General features: G+C 45.4%; 2 protein-coding genes across 2 annotated transcripts; one reads left to right on the forward strand and one right to left on the reverse strand.

The window, feature by feature from the left end:
- Positions 1 to 971: 971 nt before the first annotated feature.
- On the reverse strand, positions 972 to 6,158 carry lctla (lactase-like a; the record flags this gene model as incomplete). The annotated part of the gene is made up of 14 exons (XM_083680581.1): positions 972 to 1,087; positions 1,523 to 1,586; positions 1,819 to 2,018; positions 2,162 to 2,288; positions 2,488 to 2,758; positions 2,935 to 3,100; positions 3,216 to 3,270; positions 3,539 to 3,634; positions 3,791 to 3,919; positions 4,116 to 4,225; positions 4,567 to 4,654; positions 4,836 to 4,996; positions 5,329 to 5,503; positions 6,096 to 6,158. The coding sequence occupies 14 exons, from the start codon at positions 6,156 to 6,158 to the stop codon at positions 972 to 974; spliced, it is 1,821 nt and encodes a 606-aa protein (XP_083536707.1).
- A 1,784-nt stretch (positions 6,159 to 7,942) lies between these two features.
- On the forward strand, positions 7,943 to 10,598 carry crybgx (crystallin beta gamma X; the record flags this gene model as incomplete). The annotated part of the gene is made up of 6 exons (XM_083680103.1): positions 7,943 to 7,989; positions 8,701 to 8,749; positions 8,980 to 9,101; positions 9,654 to 9,789; positions 10,197 to 10,336; positions 10,466 to 10,598. The coding sequence occupies exons 1-6, from the start codon at positions 7,946 to 7,948 to the stop codon at positions 10,596 to 10,598; spliced, it is 624 nt and encodes a 207-aa protein (XP_083536229.1). The 5' UTR covers positions 7,943 to 7,945.
- Positions 10,599 to 19,071: the final 8,473 nt, after the last annotated feature.

The raw sequence follows: 19,071 nt of genomic DNA on the forward strand, positions 1-19,071 counted from the left end.
CTAGATGGAGCTTATTAGAGCTCTGAGAACACAAATAGTTCCCTCCTCCCATTTTCCTGCCGGGTTTTTGCAAAGGTCCAATCAAATGCAAGCCCACCTTTTCTATGCATGTTGACACATTTAGTGCATACTGCTAACTCCCTGCAGTGTCATCGTTGTCCATGATTAGTTTTTTTCTGAGTTTTGGTATGCTTGTTCATTGTATTATTCGGTATCTTCATTTCCCAAGTAATGAGACTATAGTATAAGGTTCAATTGTTCTATTGCACAAAGTTCTATCGGTTTATTATAATGCACATTATGCTTCTTCTTTCTGTGATGGCAGGCCTGTAAAAGGAGTCAAACCGTTTCCAAGCAGATTGTAGAATTTTATTGAAATGTCATTAAATATTCATGATACAGAGAGTAATGTACACTTACACTTTAACATAGAATTGAATTTGTTCCATTTCAAAGTGTACTGTCCAAAATTGTCTCCTCAATATGCATATAAAAGGGATCAGTGTAATATAAAAGACAGCTATCGTTGTACTATCTAAAGGCTCAGTAAAGCAAACGAGAATTTATCATTAAAAATCTCTCTATACAAGTATTTCGAAACAAAGCCTTCTTTATTTCACATCAAACACCAATCCTGAATTCATTCATAGTGAAATCTGACATGTACAGTTTTAGGCTGTTTTGACCATTGTGTAGAGATACACAGGTATCTGTTACAAAGTGAAAATGACACTTAAATCAACAATCACCTCATGATGGAACAGTCCTGAATAACACTTTCATCGTCTTCTGACTATTCATGTTCTGCCGTTGGAAGTCTTCCATGTGCTACTGTTACTACAGAAAACATTAGTGTCGTGTAGGTCAGTTTGTGTTTGTGTCACTGTGTGTCTATGTGTGACACTCTGTGTGTGTGTGTGTGTGTGTGTGTGTGTGTGTGTGTCATTGGAATGGCTATATTTGCCTGTTTTCTAGAAGCGTCCACGCAGCAAAAACATGAGGAACACTGCGCTGAGGAGGATGCAGAGGGTACACACAGTAGGGACCACGATCTCTGTCACCATCTCCATGTGGCTGGTCAAGGGATCTAGGACAGAAATGGTATACAGATACGCAGTATGAGGCATTATCTTATCTTATGAAGTTATGCAATCTGTTTTTTTTAAACCACACTCGTCAACCCCACAATAAATATATTTCAGTCCTAGTACCTAAACTTCATCATGCACAGGCCAGGCCTTTGGCATTCCTGCATGTTCCTGATTTTCCTGGGATTTTCTTCTAGCTGGAGGGGCAAACAAAGAAAAATCCTGTTAGAGGTTGAAAAATTGAACTATGGTCAGAATTGTCCTTTGTTTGCCCCAGCTAGTGTTACAAAGGTGGTTTCCGAACCACGCTCACCTGATGAGCCACCTTGCTAAAGCCTGGAATGTTTGTTAGCTCCCCAAGCTAGTGCCTAATGCCTTCCTCCCGGCGGTATCCACCTGTGTGCTGCTGTGTTGGTGTATACTGTGCTACTGACCTGCAGCTAGAAGCTGGTTGCTGGAGGAACAGGTCTCCGTGGCTTTCCTTTTCCAGCTCTCCACCTGAGGAGAACAGTATCAACTGTCAGCACCAAATAACATGTACCTTTCTGTATGACCGTTGTGAGCATTGTCTTATAATATGTTCATACATCAAACAAGAGGTGTTACACTTCTGATTAACAGATCTTTCTTAAAGATAATACAGTATTGTATCAGTATAGTGTGTGACTCTGAATAAACTAATAAATGCCCTAGCTGTAGTGTTAGCCTGCTTGTTGAGAGGGACATTTACCTCTCTCTGATTGGGGAAGCCATTGGAGCTGATGATGCGTTTGTAGTACTGCACTGAGGCTTTTGGGTAACGTGGTTTATTCTTGTTCCTGAAGTCCACGTAGTACAGACCAAACCTCTCAGAGAAGCCTTCGTCCCACTCAAACTTATCCAGGAGTGACCATGCTGTGTAAGCCTTCACATTCACTCCATCCTTGATAGCTGCAATGCAGAGAGAATACCAGCAGGGGGTGCTATGTGAGTTTCATGGCAACTCAAGGATCTGATTTGACATAATGGCACAGCTAACAACTAAACCTCTATGCAAGATATCATTTGTTCCACTACGACAATGTTATCTTCACCCTTGAGCATCTCATTGATGTAGTCCTTGAAGTATTGCATTCTCCAGTCATCACACAGGTCTGTACACATCATCTTCTCCGAGACCCCGTTCTCTGTAATGTAGATCATGGGGTTCCCATACTGGGTCTATCAGGGATACAGAACAATGACAATGAAGGCATGCATGTGTTTGTAAAAAAAAAAAGGTCAATTGGAAGGGCCTTGGTGGGTAGAATTAGAATGACATGATTCTCTGATTGTAATCATGAGAATCTTATTCTAGAATTCAATTAAGCTGTCATGTGATTGTTCATCTACGGTTCGGTCCAAGTGGTACTGTGCCTACCTTGACAAAGTTGAGCAGGCGACGGAAACCCCAGGGCACTGAGTAGAGCCACTCTGAGCCAGGGTCGGGCCAGCGTGGGTCCACCAGCTCGGCCAGATCGCGGTCAGTGAAGTAACTGTTCCCACGGCCCGATGGGTAGTTTTTCTGAGTGATGTAGCGTGTGGTGAAATGGCCGATGCCCAGGAAGTCACAGGTTCCCTTGATGTAACTCTTCTCCTGGGGCGAGAAGACAGGCAGTCGGGAGACGCCGAGCCCCTGCTGAGCACTCTTCCTCCCTGGTGTGTAGAATTCAAATCAACAAGGCTAGAGTGTTGGCTTAAAAGGGAACGTCTGTTCTATGAATTATAATTGTATGTTGTGTGGAGATAACCCCATACCGTCTTCATAGTGACAAAGTGATAAAGGTTGTCTTTCATATCACATTTCCTGTGCTACCTCTGACGTTACTTGCCTATGTAGTCTTTCATCACTTGGGGGTAGTCTCCGTTATAGATAGGTGTAGCAAACCAGCCCATGTAAAACTGGACGTATCTCTCTGCCGCCTCGATATCTCTTTGGTTGGTGATGTCCACTGGCTCTCCCCAATCAGCAGCCAAGGAGATCCCAACGAAGCCTGAAAGAAGACATGGAAACAATTTAACTGTCCTATCAGGCAATGGTATCTGATATAGTCAATTTTGTTTCATAGTGCACATCAATGTGTTTCTCTGAGTAATTTCATTGGCTACCTTTCTGTTTGCTTCGCCACTGAATGTCATAAGTGTGCCAAACTTTAGCATGTGCCTGTTTAGAAACGGAGGAGAGAAAGATGGCGTTACCATGTATTAGATGACATATACATAAAGATTGGAAAAAAAAACCTCAACATGAATCCCAATAGATGACTGGGAAACATGAAGACATTATAAGGAGTCCATCTTTGTTAGCATTACTGTAAGTTCCAGGAGACGCTGGTGGAGGTAGAAATCGGCCGGATGTCCCTGACTTGCATTAAAAATGACTGACCTCCATCTCCTTTGTTGCTAGCGACTGATTCTGGTCTGAAGCTTACCTTGATAATATGGTGGGCGGCTTTGTAGGCCCCAGTCCCTCTCATCTTCAGTCCAGGTGCATGTTCCCCAGTCTCATAACCTTCTACAGCAACAGACTAGCAACATGGAGCAGGCTGAATTTAATTTCATGCAACCTAAGTATGAGGTTTTAGCCAATGTTCTGGTCTATTGTATTCTATTCTAGTTCCATTCTAACATAGAGAAGTCTGTATCGTGGTGGTACTGTATTGGTTCATGTGTTGTTGACCTACCCAGGGATTGTTGAAAGTGATCCAGTACTTCACTCTATTTCCAAACCGTTCAAAGCATAAGTTGGCAAAGTCGTTAAAGTAGTTCACCATGCTGATGTTCTGCCATCCGCCATATTTCTCCTCTAAGACCTGGTTGTCATTGGAGAGGAAAGAGAGATATTCTCATCATCCGCAAAGATATTTTGAAAATGGAGGAAATGACTGTCAACATAACATTTAGATTTGACCACAGTTGTTTTCAGTCACTTCTTAGTTGCTGTCTGTTAGGAAACATAGGAAAGCCACTGCTAGGCAGAATAATAGTGGTTCACCACCAAGTACCCACCTGTGGCAAATCCCAGTGGTACAACGTAACAATGGGGGTGATCTTATTCTCCAGTAGCATGTTGATGAGGTCATCGTAGTATTTGATTCCTTTCTCATTGACATGATCCGCTGAGGAAAATGTGCATCTCCATGAACAATAACATTCACAAACACATATTGCTTGAGTCTTGGAGCCAGATGAAGCCTATAGAATATAATGTACACCATTTAGCTGAGGCTTTTATCCAAAGCAACTTACGTTGTAGTGACTTCATACATTTTTCAGCATCTTTGGTCCCAGCGGGAAACAAACCCACAACCTAAGCATTGTTAGCACCATGCTCTACCAACTGAGCCACAGAGGACCACTATAGGACTAGGAAGCACTTTCAGTGGAGATTCTGCATTGAGCAAGGTCTTCAGTCAAGGAGTAGTCTTAGTCTTGGTCCAGAATGTGAATAAATATGTACCTTTAATTCCATTGGGCATGATCCTTGGCCAAGCGATGGAGAAACGATAGTGGTTGAACTTCATATCCCTCATCAAGGTGATGTCATCCTGAAAGCAGAAAGATCGGATAAATAAATTCCTATCTAAGCTTGTTTTAAATGCATTGTAATCTAATTTTAGCAGTATCATAATGCTGCTTACATCTTACAACCCTCAAATCTTCCCTGGTTTTCTGTGCTATTTAGATGATCAGAGGTTGTACAATACGATGGCCTAGACTGTATCTCACCTTGAATTTGTAGTAGCCATCGCAGGAGGTGTCTCCAGTGTCATTGAGGAAGATCTTGCCCTGCTTGTGGGCGAACGCATCCCAGATGCTCATGCCTTTCCCATCTTTATCCCACGCTCCCTCCGTCTGGTAGGCTGAACTCCCAGCGCCCCAGGAAAACCCTATAGGTGTGGAGGGCATTGAAACATTGGGAGGATCAGAGATGGAGTTCGAATCATAGAATAGAATAGAATAGAATAGTCCCCATATAAACCAACAAACACTGCAACTTGAGTTTAATTTGACAGTATTAGGACTTGTGTCGACACTAATGTACTTACACCCTATTGTTGTCTGACTACAGAGGTGCCATATGCAGTGTCTCACACAAAAAGAAAGTACCACAGATCTCAGAAACATCTGACTGCTGTTTTTGTCATTTCTCATGCAAATTGTGTTCTGTAAAAAAGAAAAAAGAAAAACATGCAGTTTGGCCTCTCATTGTGTACAGTACCAGTTGGAAAAGTGCCATAGTAGAAGGAGCCACGGTCATTCTTGGTCCAGTCGAAGTCTTCGCTGGCTGACACACACAGCACCAACATAAGCACATGGCAGGGCCTCAGTTTCAGCGTGCGCTGCAGTAACATGGTGATGTAGTCGGACGAGTGGCTCGTTGTCTCCGCGTACACCTGTACAGCGGGAAGAACGGATCTGTTTGGTTTTTTAGATCAAGTTGCCCCTTACACCTGTGTAGTAATGTAATTACTCCACTAACCTTATAATTATATGTTGTTACACAGTTTGTAGTGTAAATGATTTTGTCATTTCTCATTTGTTTAACTACGCAGGTGGAGTTAGCACTGCTGCTCATTCTTCTTGTGTAATAACACAAACTGCTTAACGTGTCCAATGTCCACACTAGCATACCACCTAGACGCCACTTGCATGGCCAATACAGTACACTGCTTCATTCTATGTGGCGTGGTTCTGTGGATATTAATACTGAGCCTTTAGAGATGTTTTTTCACCTGACTGTCAAACTTCATCATGCATGATATGTTCTACTCTATATCTCCAAGTAAAGAAACAGCATCCACTTACACAGAGGTGTTAGGTATCCAATGTCTCTGAACCAAAACTCAAACTCCAAAACATCTCCAAGGATATAGGATCATTCATAATCAATCGCTGAAAACGCTGACAAAAACACTATCATTTGGAGGCTTAAATGAAGTATAAAATAGTCAAGTTTCATTTCAACCAACTGTACGACACACTGACACAGAACGCGATGACAGATAGGAAATACGTCAGCTTGTCCAACACAGTGAGTATCAGCGACATCTCAAACTGGATCCCTAGAGGTGCAAATGATTCACCAAAATCCTCGAGTCGCTGATCTCCAAAAAGTGAGCGGAAAGTTTGACAGTAAGATGACCCAAAAATGCCCGCTGCTAGAGCCTGTGTGTCTATCGATCTCTCTCTCTGTTTCTGTCTGTTCCTTCTCCCTCTCTTTTTTCTCCACCACCTTCTCCCCCCGTCCCCTTAGAACCACATATACATGCCTACCTGTTACCAGTCCTGCATTTGTTCCCCACTGGAAACAACTCCAAAATGCAAGAAAGGTCCCCAACCTTCTGGACCTAGTTCATTCTCATAAACCTCACTACTAGAGGGTTCAGCACCAATGTCACAAAACCACCCAGCGAAGCATCCAGCAGATTGACTCTATTCAGGGACCCCATGCATGGATCAAACACGCAGACCCAAATACCCCCCATTCAAAGTCAATGGCGTGTGAGGGTAATTTGCTGGGGTAAACAGATCTTTTGGAAATGGGGATTTTGACACTGTAAGCAAAGTTTATGTTCGTGAGGGTGATCAGTTTGGAGGTTGGGCCCGAAGAGACATTGAGGCTAGTTCTACATACATTCAAATGTGGAGGTTTTGATATGTCCAAAGTACTGACTGTATGTATGAAGTTTGTGACAAAACTGTTTTCTTGATAGTATCAGTGGTAATCTGCCTAGAACTGACAATCTAAAAGTATATTAATCGAAATCTTACAAAGAATGTGTCGCCATTTAGATTGACCTCATCCTTGAATCCCCCTAGTAATATGTTTATCTTCCCGCTACACAATGATAATCTGAGTATAATTCAATCTATATCAGTTTCTCAAATTGATATCCCTCATTAAGTGTATGCAGTGTTTAGGGATATGTAACCTGTACTGTAAACCTAAAGCAAGTATTAGCTATATAGCAGTAACCCATGCCAGCTAGTTAAGGCTTTTTTTCTTTCATCATTTCAACTATTTCATTAGTATTGCCCCGATTTAGAAATGAAAAGACATGATCATTTTTTCATGGAACAGTTCAGCAGATTATCCAAAGAAATAACACATGATGTGTACTGCATTTCCCAGGAAGCTGGACATGGGGGTGGTTTGGATTATTTCCCAGTAAGATAGCATACATGGAGCCATCTACATTAGGGTGCGTATGAGTAGCTGCAGACCTCCATAGCAGAAGCCTCCATTGTCAGTGTGGCAGCCCACAGAGGCACCAGCCCATTCAAACACTCCAGTGCTTTAGAGCCAGTCCTGCACTAAGCATGAATACGCTTATTATCATGACCACCAGAGCATTGTCTCTAAAAGCGCTGAATGGTTCGGGGCCAAAACTGTTTGCACTGCACTCCCTGTTCGACGTATGTGTGTGTGGAGTGTGTGTGGGGTTGGGTGGGTGATTGAGTGTATGTACACATACATTTCTAAGTGTGTGCATTTCTGTTTGTTTGTTTGTTTGTACGGTGTGTGTGTGTGTGTGTGTGTGTGTGTGCGTGCCTGCGTGCATACGTGTGTGTGTGTTTGTGTGTGTGTGTGTGTATGTGTGTGCATGTGTGTGTATGTATTTTGTTTGTGTATATGTGTATCGCTAAAAACACATTGGTCAGGCCTGGGCAAGAATACAGCATACGTGTGGATCGAGGTGAGCCTGTGTTTAGCATATGAATGCAGTCAGGGACTGAGCGAGAGTTGCAGAAAGACTATGAGGGTTCTAGTATCTCCTGGGCCACCTGGGCGCTGCTGTATTTAAGGGCCTTTCTCCTGCTCTCACAGAGCTGACATGAACATCTTTACTAAAGTCACAGGATTAGCCCAACAAACCAGGTATGTTCAGAGTGCCGTGAGCCAGGGCCAGGAGCCAGATGAGGGGTTGGTATGGGGAGGGGTGGGGGGGGGGTGTGAGTGTTTGGCGACCCACATGGCTGCTGTTGAGCCCCCTCCTCCTCCTGCCTGTATACTGTATGTGCCTCTCTGTCCTCAAGTTTGTCTGTCTGTGACACATCCAACACCAGTCGCCCGAATCATTTTATTCTGAATGATGGTTTAATAAAGGTCCATTGTAATTGGTTATGGCCTGAAGTCTTGTGTTAGTTGTGTTACTGTAAGAAAACGTATACATCAATACTCCATCGTTTGGGGAACACTAATATTTGTGGTAAGAGAGAATTAAGAGCATAACAGATGTCCCTTGTCTTAAAAATTGACAAGGAGATTCAGACGTTGGCTCTACAGTTGCAGAGAACTATCTTTTTTCACATTGACATTTACCTTGACGAGACTATCACCAACCAACAATGAGACTATCACCAACCAACTCACTGCTCATTTGGTTTACGAGAACACATCTTTGTGATTTGCATATTCACATCAATGTGTGTCAAGTGTATCATTTATGTACAGAATGTGTGCACGCGTGTGCGTGCGTGTGTGCGCGTGTGTGTGCGCGTGTGCGTGCGTGTGCGCCTGTGCGTGTGTGCGTGTCTGCGTGTGTGTGTCCGTGTGCGTGAGTAAAGATGTCTCCTTCTGTATTGACAGCAAGCTGGGGTCTGTGCTCCAACGTGCCTTCTACGGGTCCAGTGGGAGGGTGAGTTTAAACATCAATGGACACATTTGAATAGAAATGAAAGTGAATTGGTCATCTTTCTAAGATTCCTATATGTTCGTATAGAATATAGCTGTAAAAGAAGGCAAAAAAGATATGTGATTTACATTGTATATAGTATTGTGATGCATGTTACCTCACACACACACCCACACCATGTGACAGTTCACTGAAGATGAAGGAGGGGAACTGTTTCTTCTGCTTGTTTTCAGGTGACTCTTTTCGAACAGAGGAACTTTGCCGGCAGGCGCCTGGACCTGAGTTCTGACTGCCAGAAAATCACTGATAAGAACTTCCCAGAGAAATGCAACTCTGTGCAGGTGGAGAGTGGAGCGTAAGTACGCCACCTAGTGTCATAAAAACCATGTCAGCAGCATGATTTGACGTTCTCGTTCTCATGTTACTTTCACAAAACCTAACAATTCACTTTCGGCCTGGTTAACCTTATTCTTTCAAACTCTTTTTTTTCTGGTGTGTGTTCATCTGTTTCTTCTCGAAACAAAATGAAGAACACGGATAGGTCCTTTTTCTTTGCTTTATTTCTCTACATTTATCTGTATCTATCTCTCTCCCTAACCCTGTATCCTCCCCTTTTTGTGGAAATGTAGCAGCTCTATATTGTATTTATCTCTGTGCTCTACGCATTGTGTCCTATTTCCCATTTCTCTTCTGGGTTCTCTCTTCACCTGAGGAGGCCACTTAAAAGACTATTGAGATGCATCCTCTTTCATCACCTAAGGAGGTCTCTTAAAGACTATTGAGATGCATCCTCTTTCTTCACCTAAGGAGGCCACTTCAAGACTATTGAGATGCACCCTCTTTCTTCACCTAAGGAGGCCGCTTAAAGACTATTGAGATTCACCCTCTTTCTCTATCTGTGTTGCAGATGGGTGGGCTACGAACATGACAACTTCCGGGGGCGCCAGTTCCTGTGGGACATGTCTGAGAGGGGGGAGTACAACTGTTACGACAAGTGGTGTGCCCAGGTGGACCACATCTCCTCTGTCCGCGCTGTCAAACAGGTCAGACATGGTGGAACACACACACACTCACTTACTCACTCACTCACTCACTCGCACACGCAAGCACATATGCACCCACACACGCACGCACGCACGCACATGCACACACACGCACTGTAAGTCAAATAAATCAAATAAATTAGGAAAGGGCGTTCAGTGGCGTAGCACACTAAGGCGCATACCATATCATCGCAAGGTCCCTGGTTTGATTCTGGCCATCGACATATCCTGCATGTCATCCCTCCTCTCATCCATCCTTTCTGTCAATCTCTACTATCTCTATCCCAATAAAAAAAGCAGAAATGCTCTAAAAACATATATATTAAAAAAACAAAAAAACAATTAGGAAAGGTGATAAGGAGAGGACTTCGCCTGACCTTTCTTTGTATCTGTGTGTGTGCCAATAGGACAGCTCTCCTGCCAAGGCCCACCTGTTTGAGAGAGCTGGCTTCTCTGGTAAGAAGACCGAGCTCCAGGATGACATTCCCAACCTGATGAGTCGCTACAGCCTCAACAGAGCCGCCTCCATCCGGGTCCTCGGAGGAGCGTAAGTGGGCCTCTCGTCTTACCTGTTTGGACCCTGTTTGGATCTGAATGCGTGCTAAAAAAAGTGTTCACTTCTAAGCATCTCTGTCTCTAACCATCCTATCTCCTCTGTGCGTGTGTGTGTCCATAGCTGGGTGGTGTACCAGGAGCCCAACTTCAGAGGTGCCCACTACGTCCTGGAGAAACGTGACTACAACAACTCCTCTGACTGGGGTTCTCAGAGCAACACCGTGGGCTCTATGCGCAGGGTCCGCTTCAACTAAGGCGCCCCCACCTCCCCCTCCCTGCCCCCCCCCCTCCCCCTCCCTATCACCCCCCCCTCGTCTTCTGACCAGCTAGAGGACAGGACATCCTCCACACACACACACATTTTGTCAGCTCAACACACACACAAATGCAACGCTACCAGAAACCTATTTTAGTAATAAACTGTAAAAAGACAAAAGCTTGTATTGTGTTTTCTTACAGTATCCTGATGGTCATTGTTATGGTTGATGTACAGATTGGGCATTTAATTCACAGAGAGCAGCGTTATAAGTGTTAAAAGTTTATTATGTCATGACATAGAGTAGGATTAATTCAAGTAAGACAACATTCAGTTGTATCTTTACTTATTCCATAAGAATGCTTGATAATGCTTAATCTGCATTCTAGGAGAACAACATTCAGAAGTTTATATGGAGGGTCTATAAGAGAATTGTATGTCTACAGGGTTGAAGTAGCTTCGAGTGTCTAACTATGAAGTAGACTCACTGCGCACTTCATTAGGAACACTATACTAATACTGGGTAGGGCCTCCCTTTGCTCTCAAAACAGCCTCAATCATTTGTGGCATTGATTCCACAAGATGTTGGAAACATTCTTTGAGATTCTGCTCCATGATGACGTGATTGCATCACGCAATTTCTGCAGATTATTCAGGTGCACTTTCAAGCTGTGAATCTCCCGTTCGACCACATCCCAAAGGTGTTCTATTGGATTCAGATCCGGTGACTGGGAAGGCCACTGAAAAACACTGAACACACTGTCATGTTCATGAAACCAGTTTGAGATGACTTTTGCTTTGTGACATGATGCATTATCATCTGGAAGTAGCCATTAGAAGATGGGTAAATTGTGACCATGAAGGGATACACATGGTCATCAACAATACTCAAATAGGCTGTGGCATCCAAGTGATGATTGATTGGTATTAACGGGCCCAAAATGTGCCAAGAAAACATTCCCCACACCATTACACCACCTCCACCATGAGAAGGTGTACAGGTATTCCTAATAAAGTGTTTGGTGAGTGTGCTCCCTCATGTGGTAAAGAATGGTAACTTCTCAGTCTAAGATCAGTTCTACCAACTTGCAACTTCTGGAGGTGAACTATTGCTTAGTACAACTATCTATGCAAGCATTTATAATGGTTATCATACAATAATAACTCATTACTTGTTTGCTTCTTTGGTATTTCATATATAATTACAAGTGCATGCGTGTGTGCGTGCGTGTGAGTGTGCGTGCGTGCGTGCGTGCGTGCGTGCGTGCGTGCGTGCGTGCGTGCGTGCGTGTGTGTGTCTGTCAGGGGAGGCTGGTGGAGGCAGAAATTGGAGGATGGGCTCATTGTAATGCATGGAACAGAATGAGGAATGGCATCAAACATGTGTTGATACGATTCTGTTTTGCATTCCATGCATTACAATGAGCCCGTCCTCTGATTTCTGCCTCCACCAGCCTCGCTGGGTGTGTGTCCATTGAGTGCAGTTCTTCCGTGCAATGCTCTACTCTTATCTCTCTAACATGGCGTGCTGTCTCTCCTCTTCGTGTGAGAGTGTGGTCCTGCTGACATGCACAATACAACCATGGAAAAGGTGGGGCAACATTAGTCTGGATGTAACCTTGGTGAACTTTCCTACTTCGGAAAGCCTGGGGAAATCCTTTGCAGAAAAGTGATTACAAAGAGGTGGAAACATGTTTGAAATTAGTGACACCTCGCAACACGTTAAACCAGAGCGGAGCTCCAAAAAAAACTGAATTCAGTTTTTCCTTCAGGTTATAATTTTGTTCAATGAAGCAAGGTAGCACAGGCAACAACTCTGCAACTCAAAATAGTCCTACCCAGTCAGAAAAGATGATACACATAACAACAAACAACCATTCAACAGGCATGTGGAGGGGAGGGTTCCTGGAATGTAACATCCAATGAAATTGCGAGCGCATTCTCCCATCGCTCCGTCCAGTTCAATCCAAGCCAGATCGGCGAATCTAAAACTCTCCAGACCTCCAAAGGAGGCGTCATTCTATGGCTATGCACGAGACTAGTCTGGATGTAACATGGATAACATAACCAGATAACTATGTTTGAAAGGTAGATGAATTGAATGTTTATGGAACATATATCCTGTATGCTGAGACTGACATAGGAAGCCAATATGACAGCGGGCCTCAGCATCAGACACACAGATGATCTATTCTATTCTATCGCAAAGGGAACAGCCCCTCCCTACTTGCAAGCAACGGTCAGCCCCCAAACCCCCCCTGCCCGATCACTCCGCTCTTCCACTTCAGCTGGCCGCCTGGCACCGCCGCCTCTACGTGGATGCAGTGGCCACGGTCATGGCTTTTCACTGTCCTGGCGCCCCGCTGGTGGAACGAGCTTCCCACTGCTGTCAGGACTGCAGAGTCACTACCAATCTTCCGCCCATCTCTGCCCAAAGACCCATCTCTTCAGGCTACATCTTAACAGTCCCTACTAAAGACCTCTAAAGACCTCTTCACCCCCACTATCCCCTGTACAAGTTTCTCTCCTCTCATCTACCCAGAGTCTTTCCAGATCTGCAAGTCAGGAACGTTCTACTCTGTGAATGAGTGTTCAGTGAGTGAGGCTCTGTGATTGCAGCCTCCCCTCCCCCTCTGTAAAATGTGGACACGTTCCTCCACTCCCTCTGGGAAGTGCTGAATTCTTGTTTTCCAGCCTAGCGATGGTGGTATAGTGGTGAGCATAGCTGCCTTCCAAGCAGTTGACCCGGGTTCGATTCCCGGCCATCGCAGTCCCTTTTAGAACAGTACATATGCAGAACCCATTCAATTTGAACCCATTGAAACCCATTGAGTCTACAGGACCCCCCCCATAGCAGTCTAGAGGACCCCCCCCCCCCCCCCCACCCCCCAAAAGCAGCCCCAGTGGCCTAATTGATAAGGCACTGGCCTCCTAAGCCAGGGATTGTGGGTTCGAGTCCCGTCTGGGGTGGCTGGAAGCAGAGTGGCGCAGCGGAAGCGTGCTGGGCCCATAACCCAGAGGTCGATGGATCGAAACCATCCTCTGCTAACTGCTTTTACATCTTTACGGTACCTCCAAAAGACCTCTTTACCCCCACTACCCCCCCGTACAAGTTTCTCTCCTGTTAATAATAATAATAATAATTTAAAAAATTCCTTCTTTTAGCATTGTGACTGCCCATGGCCCCTGGTCTGAGCATTGATTACTTTATCTTATGATGACTGATGGATAGATGATTCACTTACTTAAACAAATGTATTTGTTGTAAGTCGCTTTGGATAAAGGCGTCTGCTAAATGCCATAAATGTAAATGTACATGCTGTCCAACATGCTCTCAAACCCCCAAAAAAACAGTTAGCAGAGGATGGTTTCGATCCATCGACCTCTGGGTTATGGGCCCAGCACGCTTCCGCTGCGCCACTCTGCTTCCAGCCACCCCAGACGGGACTCGAACCCACAATCCCTGGCTTAGGAGGCCAGTGCCTTATCCATTAGGCCACTGGGGCTTCGGTAGAGATTAGATGACCAGGGGAGGCTGGTGGAGGCCCTCATTCCATTCCATGCATTACATACATTTGACACCATTCCTAATTCCGGTCCATACATGACACACATGTTTGATACCATTCCTCATTTCGTTCCATGCATTACAATGACCCCATCCTCTGATTTCTACATCCACCAGCCTCCCCTGATTTGAACCCAAGCACATCACACCGCCTCCATATGCTGCTGAGCAAAACCAAAGGCATTACCGGGGAGTGATAAATGATAAGTCTTCAGATCTCAGGCACTGCTACTTGTCGGAATGCCAGCGGGGGGTCTTTTACCCCCTCTGTTAGATCTGCACATTGGGGGACTCAGAGTTGAGAGTGGGGAAGAGAAAAGGGTTCCATCCCAAAGCTACTTCCAAGGGAGTTCCCACTCCGGAGTGCAGCGGCTACCACGGAAACTACCTCAAAGGTCGTAGTATGGTGTGTATTTATCTTCACCTACTCTTTAAAAGACGCTGCGATGGCCGGGAATCGAACCCGGGTCAACTGCTTGGAAGGCAGCTATGCTCACCACTATACCACCATCGCTAGGCTGAAAAACAGGAATTCAGCAGTGGATTTGTGGGTTAGTGTCAGGAATTTCCAGTGGGGGAGGGAGGTAGCAGGAGATAAACAGGAGCTCGAGGTTGCTGAAAGAGTGGAGCAATAATATCTACTCTTGTATTAGGACCAGGGGAGGCTGGTGGAGGTAGAAATCGATAGCGGTGAAAACGAAATGGTTCTCAGCCTGCTGCTTGCTTGGTCTAGAGGCACTTTCAGCACAGTGTAGGTTGTGAAATATTCTGATCATGATGGTCATATTCTGCTTTTCTCCTTAATAATGTGATATACAGTTGGTTTCATTTCTTGTGGGTGAATCAGTTCGTTGGAATCTCTCAGTTTGAGAATGTAAAATATCAGACAAGATGTATGTGTGTTATTCACAGCTCGAGACTTGGTGTGTATGGGGCGATCAAAGAGTTGAGCTCTGTGCTTCCCTGTTCACATACAGCTGTCACACACGCAATCACACATGCCCGCACGCGTGCACACACACACACACACACACACACACACACACACACACACACACACACACACACACACACACACACACACACACACACACACACACACACACACACACACACACACACACACACACACACACACACACACACACACACACACACACACACACACACACACACACACACACACACACACACACACACACACACAGGGTGTCACTTGGGCTCTGGGTGCTAGACCTCAGTTCTGGAAGTGCCTGTAAATAAATGGTTTTGCCACTGCACTCAGACATTCTCACAGCATGTGGAGCCAGCTTAGCCACAAGCTGCTAGCATAACAACCACGGCTGTGCAGCCAACAGAGAACGCCACTCCTCTGGTTTAAATGCCAGGTTCTACAAGGAACTAGGTCCCCTGGATTCCAAATCCATTTGTATTCATTATTATCAACGAAGACCAAAAAGAGTGATGTCAAGATGGAATGAAATCCAATGTCAACATGAAAATGGAACGATGTAATCAATTCCCAAAGAGTGAAAATTCCCCTTTGTAGTTGTGCAACATGTTGGCTGTCTAGTGTTCCACGGGTTTCCATGGGAGAGGAGGGAAGAGGGGGAATTCTGTGGTGAGCCCCTGTGTTCTCTCTCTCCCTGCTCTCTCAAATGGTATTTACTTAAGATGAAGACATATGATCAACTTAGCACCCAAAACACTGAAAGGGTAGGAGGCGTGAGTCTGCCCCATGCACACACACTGCCTCTTTTCCTCTCTGTATGGATTGATACAATTACAGCTACACATGGAAGACTACACTAAACTCATCCCATGCGAGTCCCAGTCTTGCTCAAGCCAGCCATGCACACTGCACACAAATAGGAAACATTCTCACACTGGGAGGGCGTCGCCCCTCTCTGTTAATGACTTGTTGAAGAAGGGGGAAAAAAACAGGTAAAAGGAACCCAGAAACCGAATAGCATTCCTGCCCCGGCCTGGCCAGGCTGACATGAGAAGGCTGTTTAGGAGCTGACTCTGCTGGGAGTCGAGATGGTGCCAGTGGAGGCCATGTAAACAGAGTTGGATGGGGAGGGGGAACCAAAGTATGATTAATCACTGGGGCTTGACTGCTAGGGGGACGTGCATTGGGGGTGCACCACTCGAGAGCTCATTCATAACTCACAGTAGGGGGGAAGGAATGCCGTGTGTATGGATGGGCAATGGGTTAACAGTTTCAGCTGTGGTACACTGGCTCAGTGGATGGACCTAGTCTAGACACACACACACACACACACAGGCACACACACATGCACACGCACCCACACACACACGCACCCACACAAGCGCACACACCCACACACCCACACACACACGCACCCACACACACACACACACACACACACACACACACACACACACACACACACACACACACACACACACACACACACACATGAAGAGCATACATATGAAATACACACATATATGAGCAAGGCAAGCAGGAAAGACAGGGTGCAAATTCATTCACTAATAACTAGCCATTTACAATTGCGATGATAACAATGCAGGCAAAAATGTGCTGTCTTTTTGTTGCTTCCTAGAGTGAATGGAGTGAGATGAGTCTGTCAGTATATGCTAGTGTGTAATGATAGTACACACACACACACACACACACACACACACACACACACACACACACACACACACACACACACACACACACACACAGGCCTAATGCTGCTGTTTCTATCTCTCCATTTCTGTCCCGCTTCTTTCAATCTCTCCATTACATTGTCTCAATCTCTCTCTGTGCATGTTTGGTATCTGGTATGTAAACAAGATACTTCTGACAGTACAGCATGCCATTAGGATGCTGTTAACATGCTAACATGTCAGGGCATTGGGTTCCTCCCATCTCGTTCCCTTTATCTCTCAAATCTCTCTCGAAAGGTCAAACACAGTTAAAAGGCTTGGCAGGAGATCAGGTCTTTTATGTTGTTGTTTCGTTTTGTCTTCCTGGTAAGAAATGGAGTCATAACTTCCCATCTTCACAGCAACGCAGGTCGTCGACCGGTTCCCCACCCACCCATGTCAACATTCCCCATTCAAACACTCTGCAAAACCCAGAGAGTAACAGAGATATCAGCTGTCACTCTACAGCAACTCCCTCCCTCCCTCCCTCCCTCCCTCCTTTAGCCCACAAGAAAGCACTGGGCAGCCTGGGAGAAAAATGTACCGACGACATGACATGAAACCAGCAACTGGGGGTCTTAATGCAAAACACACACACACACGAGCACGCACACACACACAACCGCGCACACACACACACACACACGCACGCACGCACACACATGCACGCACACACACACACACACACACACACACACACACACACACACACACACATAGGCACACGCACACACACATGTATTTTTAAAGCTACATGCGAGTCAAACGGCAGGACATGTGTGTATAGAGTGTCATGTTTAGTGTTAAGCCCCTGGGAGAATACACCACCAGTTCTTCTCATGTCTTTAGAAAGGGGCATAGAGACCAGAGTGGTTTAGAGGGGCTTGAGAGGATGGGATGCCTGCTGTCAAGCCCAGCGATGATGGTATAGTGGCAAGCATAGCTGCCGTCCAACCAGTTGACCCGGGTTTGATTCCAGGCCATTGCACTGCACTGTAGTGTGCACCAATGTTCCCTCTAAGCTGCGCGCCTGCGCAATCGCGCACTGCTCGCACATTCTCAGCGCACAAGAAAATATATGCAGCGCATAAAATAAAATTCACCATAAACGTATTAATTAATATCTAATATTAGACCTAATCTAATCTAATTAATTAGACCAATAATGTGTTTTTTGTACCATTTTTCAATGTAACACAGTGAGTGACAGGTGTCCAGCCAATGATACGATACGGTTTACTTACGCTACGCAGCCAATCATAGCATTGATAGTGCTTGCATATGTGCCCTGCCCATACGCACCATGCAGGTTAGCTAGCTAACAACAATGCGGCGGAGTTAACCCATTTGTGCCGGATTTGCATCTACCGCCGGTTGCTGCGTTACGCACATTTGAATTTGCCGCCAGTTGCTGCGTAGCGCAACTTTTTTTCAGATGTGCACAGCGTGCACATCTGATGTTGCTCACAGTGGTCCTCAGTGTGCTCAGGGAGCTTGTGTGTATGCCCAGACACATGAAAAATTAGAGGGAACATTGGTGTGCACCATTGCATGAGATCTGTTTTTAGCTTTCTCTCTCTCTCAACTAAGAAAGATAAGCCTCCCAACACAGAAAATGCTGTATAAGACACTCCTATGGGGTGTACTGTACATTCCAATGGGGAGTACTGTACACTCCTATGGGGGGGGGGGGGGTACTGTAGACTCCTATGGAGGTACTGTAGACTCCTATGGGGGGTCCTGTAGAAAACTAAGGGGGATAGTGTAGACTCCTATGGGGGGTACTGTAGAAAACTGTAATAATAATGGTTATTATTATTATTAACTTGTACAGGGGGGTAGAGGGGGTAAAGAGGTCTTTAGAAGGGACTTTTAAGATGTAAAACCAGTTAGCAGAGGATGGTTTCGATCCATCGACCTCTGGGTTATGGGCCCAGCACGCTTCCGCTGCGCCACTCTGCTTCCAGCCACCCCAGACGGGACTCGAACCCACAATCCCTGGCTTAGGAGGCCAGTGCCTTATCCATTAGGCCACTGGGGCTGCTTTTGGGGGGTTGGGGGGGGGGGGGGGGGAGTCCTGTAGACTCAATGGGTTTCAATGGGTTCAAATTGAATGGGTTCTGCATATGTACTGTTCTAAAAGGAACTGCGATGGCCGGGAATCGAACCCGGGTCAACTGCTTGGAAGGCAGCTATGCTCACCACTATACCACCATCGCTA

This window comes from Argentina silus, assembly GCF_951799395.1.
Source record: "Argentina silus genome assembly, chromosome: 11".
Classification (NCBI taxonomy): domain Eukaryota; kingdom Metazoa; phylum Chordata; class Actinopteri; order Argentiniformes; family Argentinidae; genus Argentina; species Argentina silus.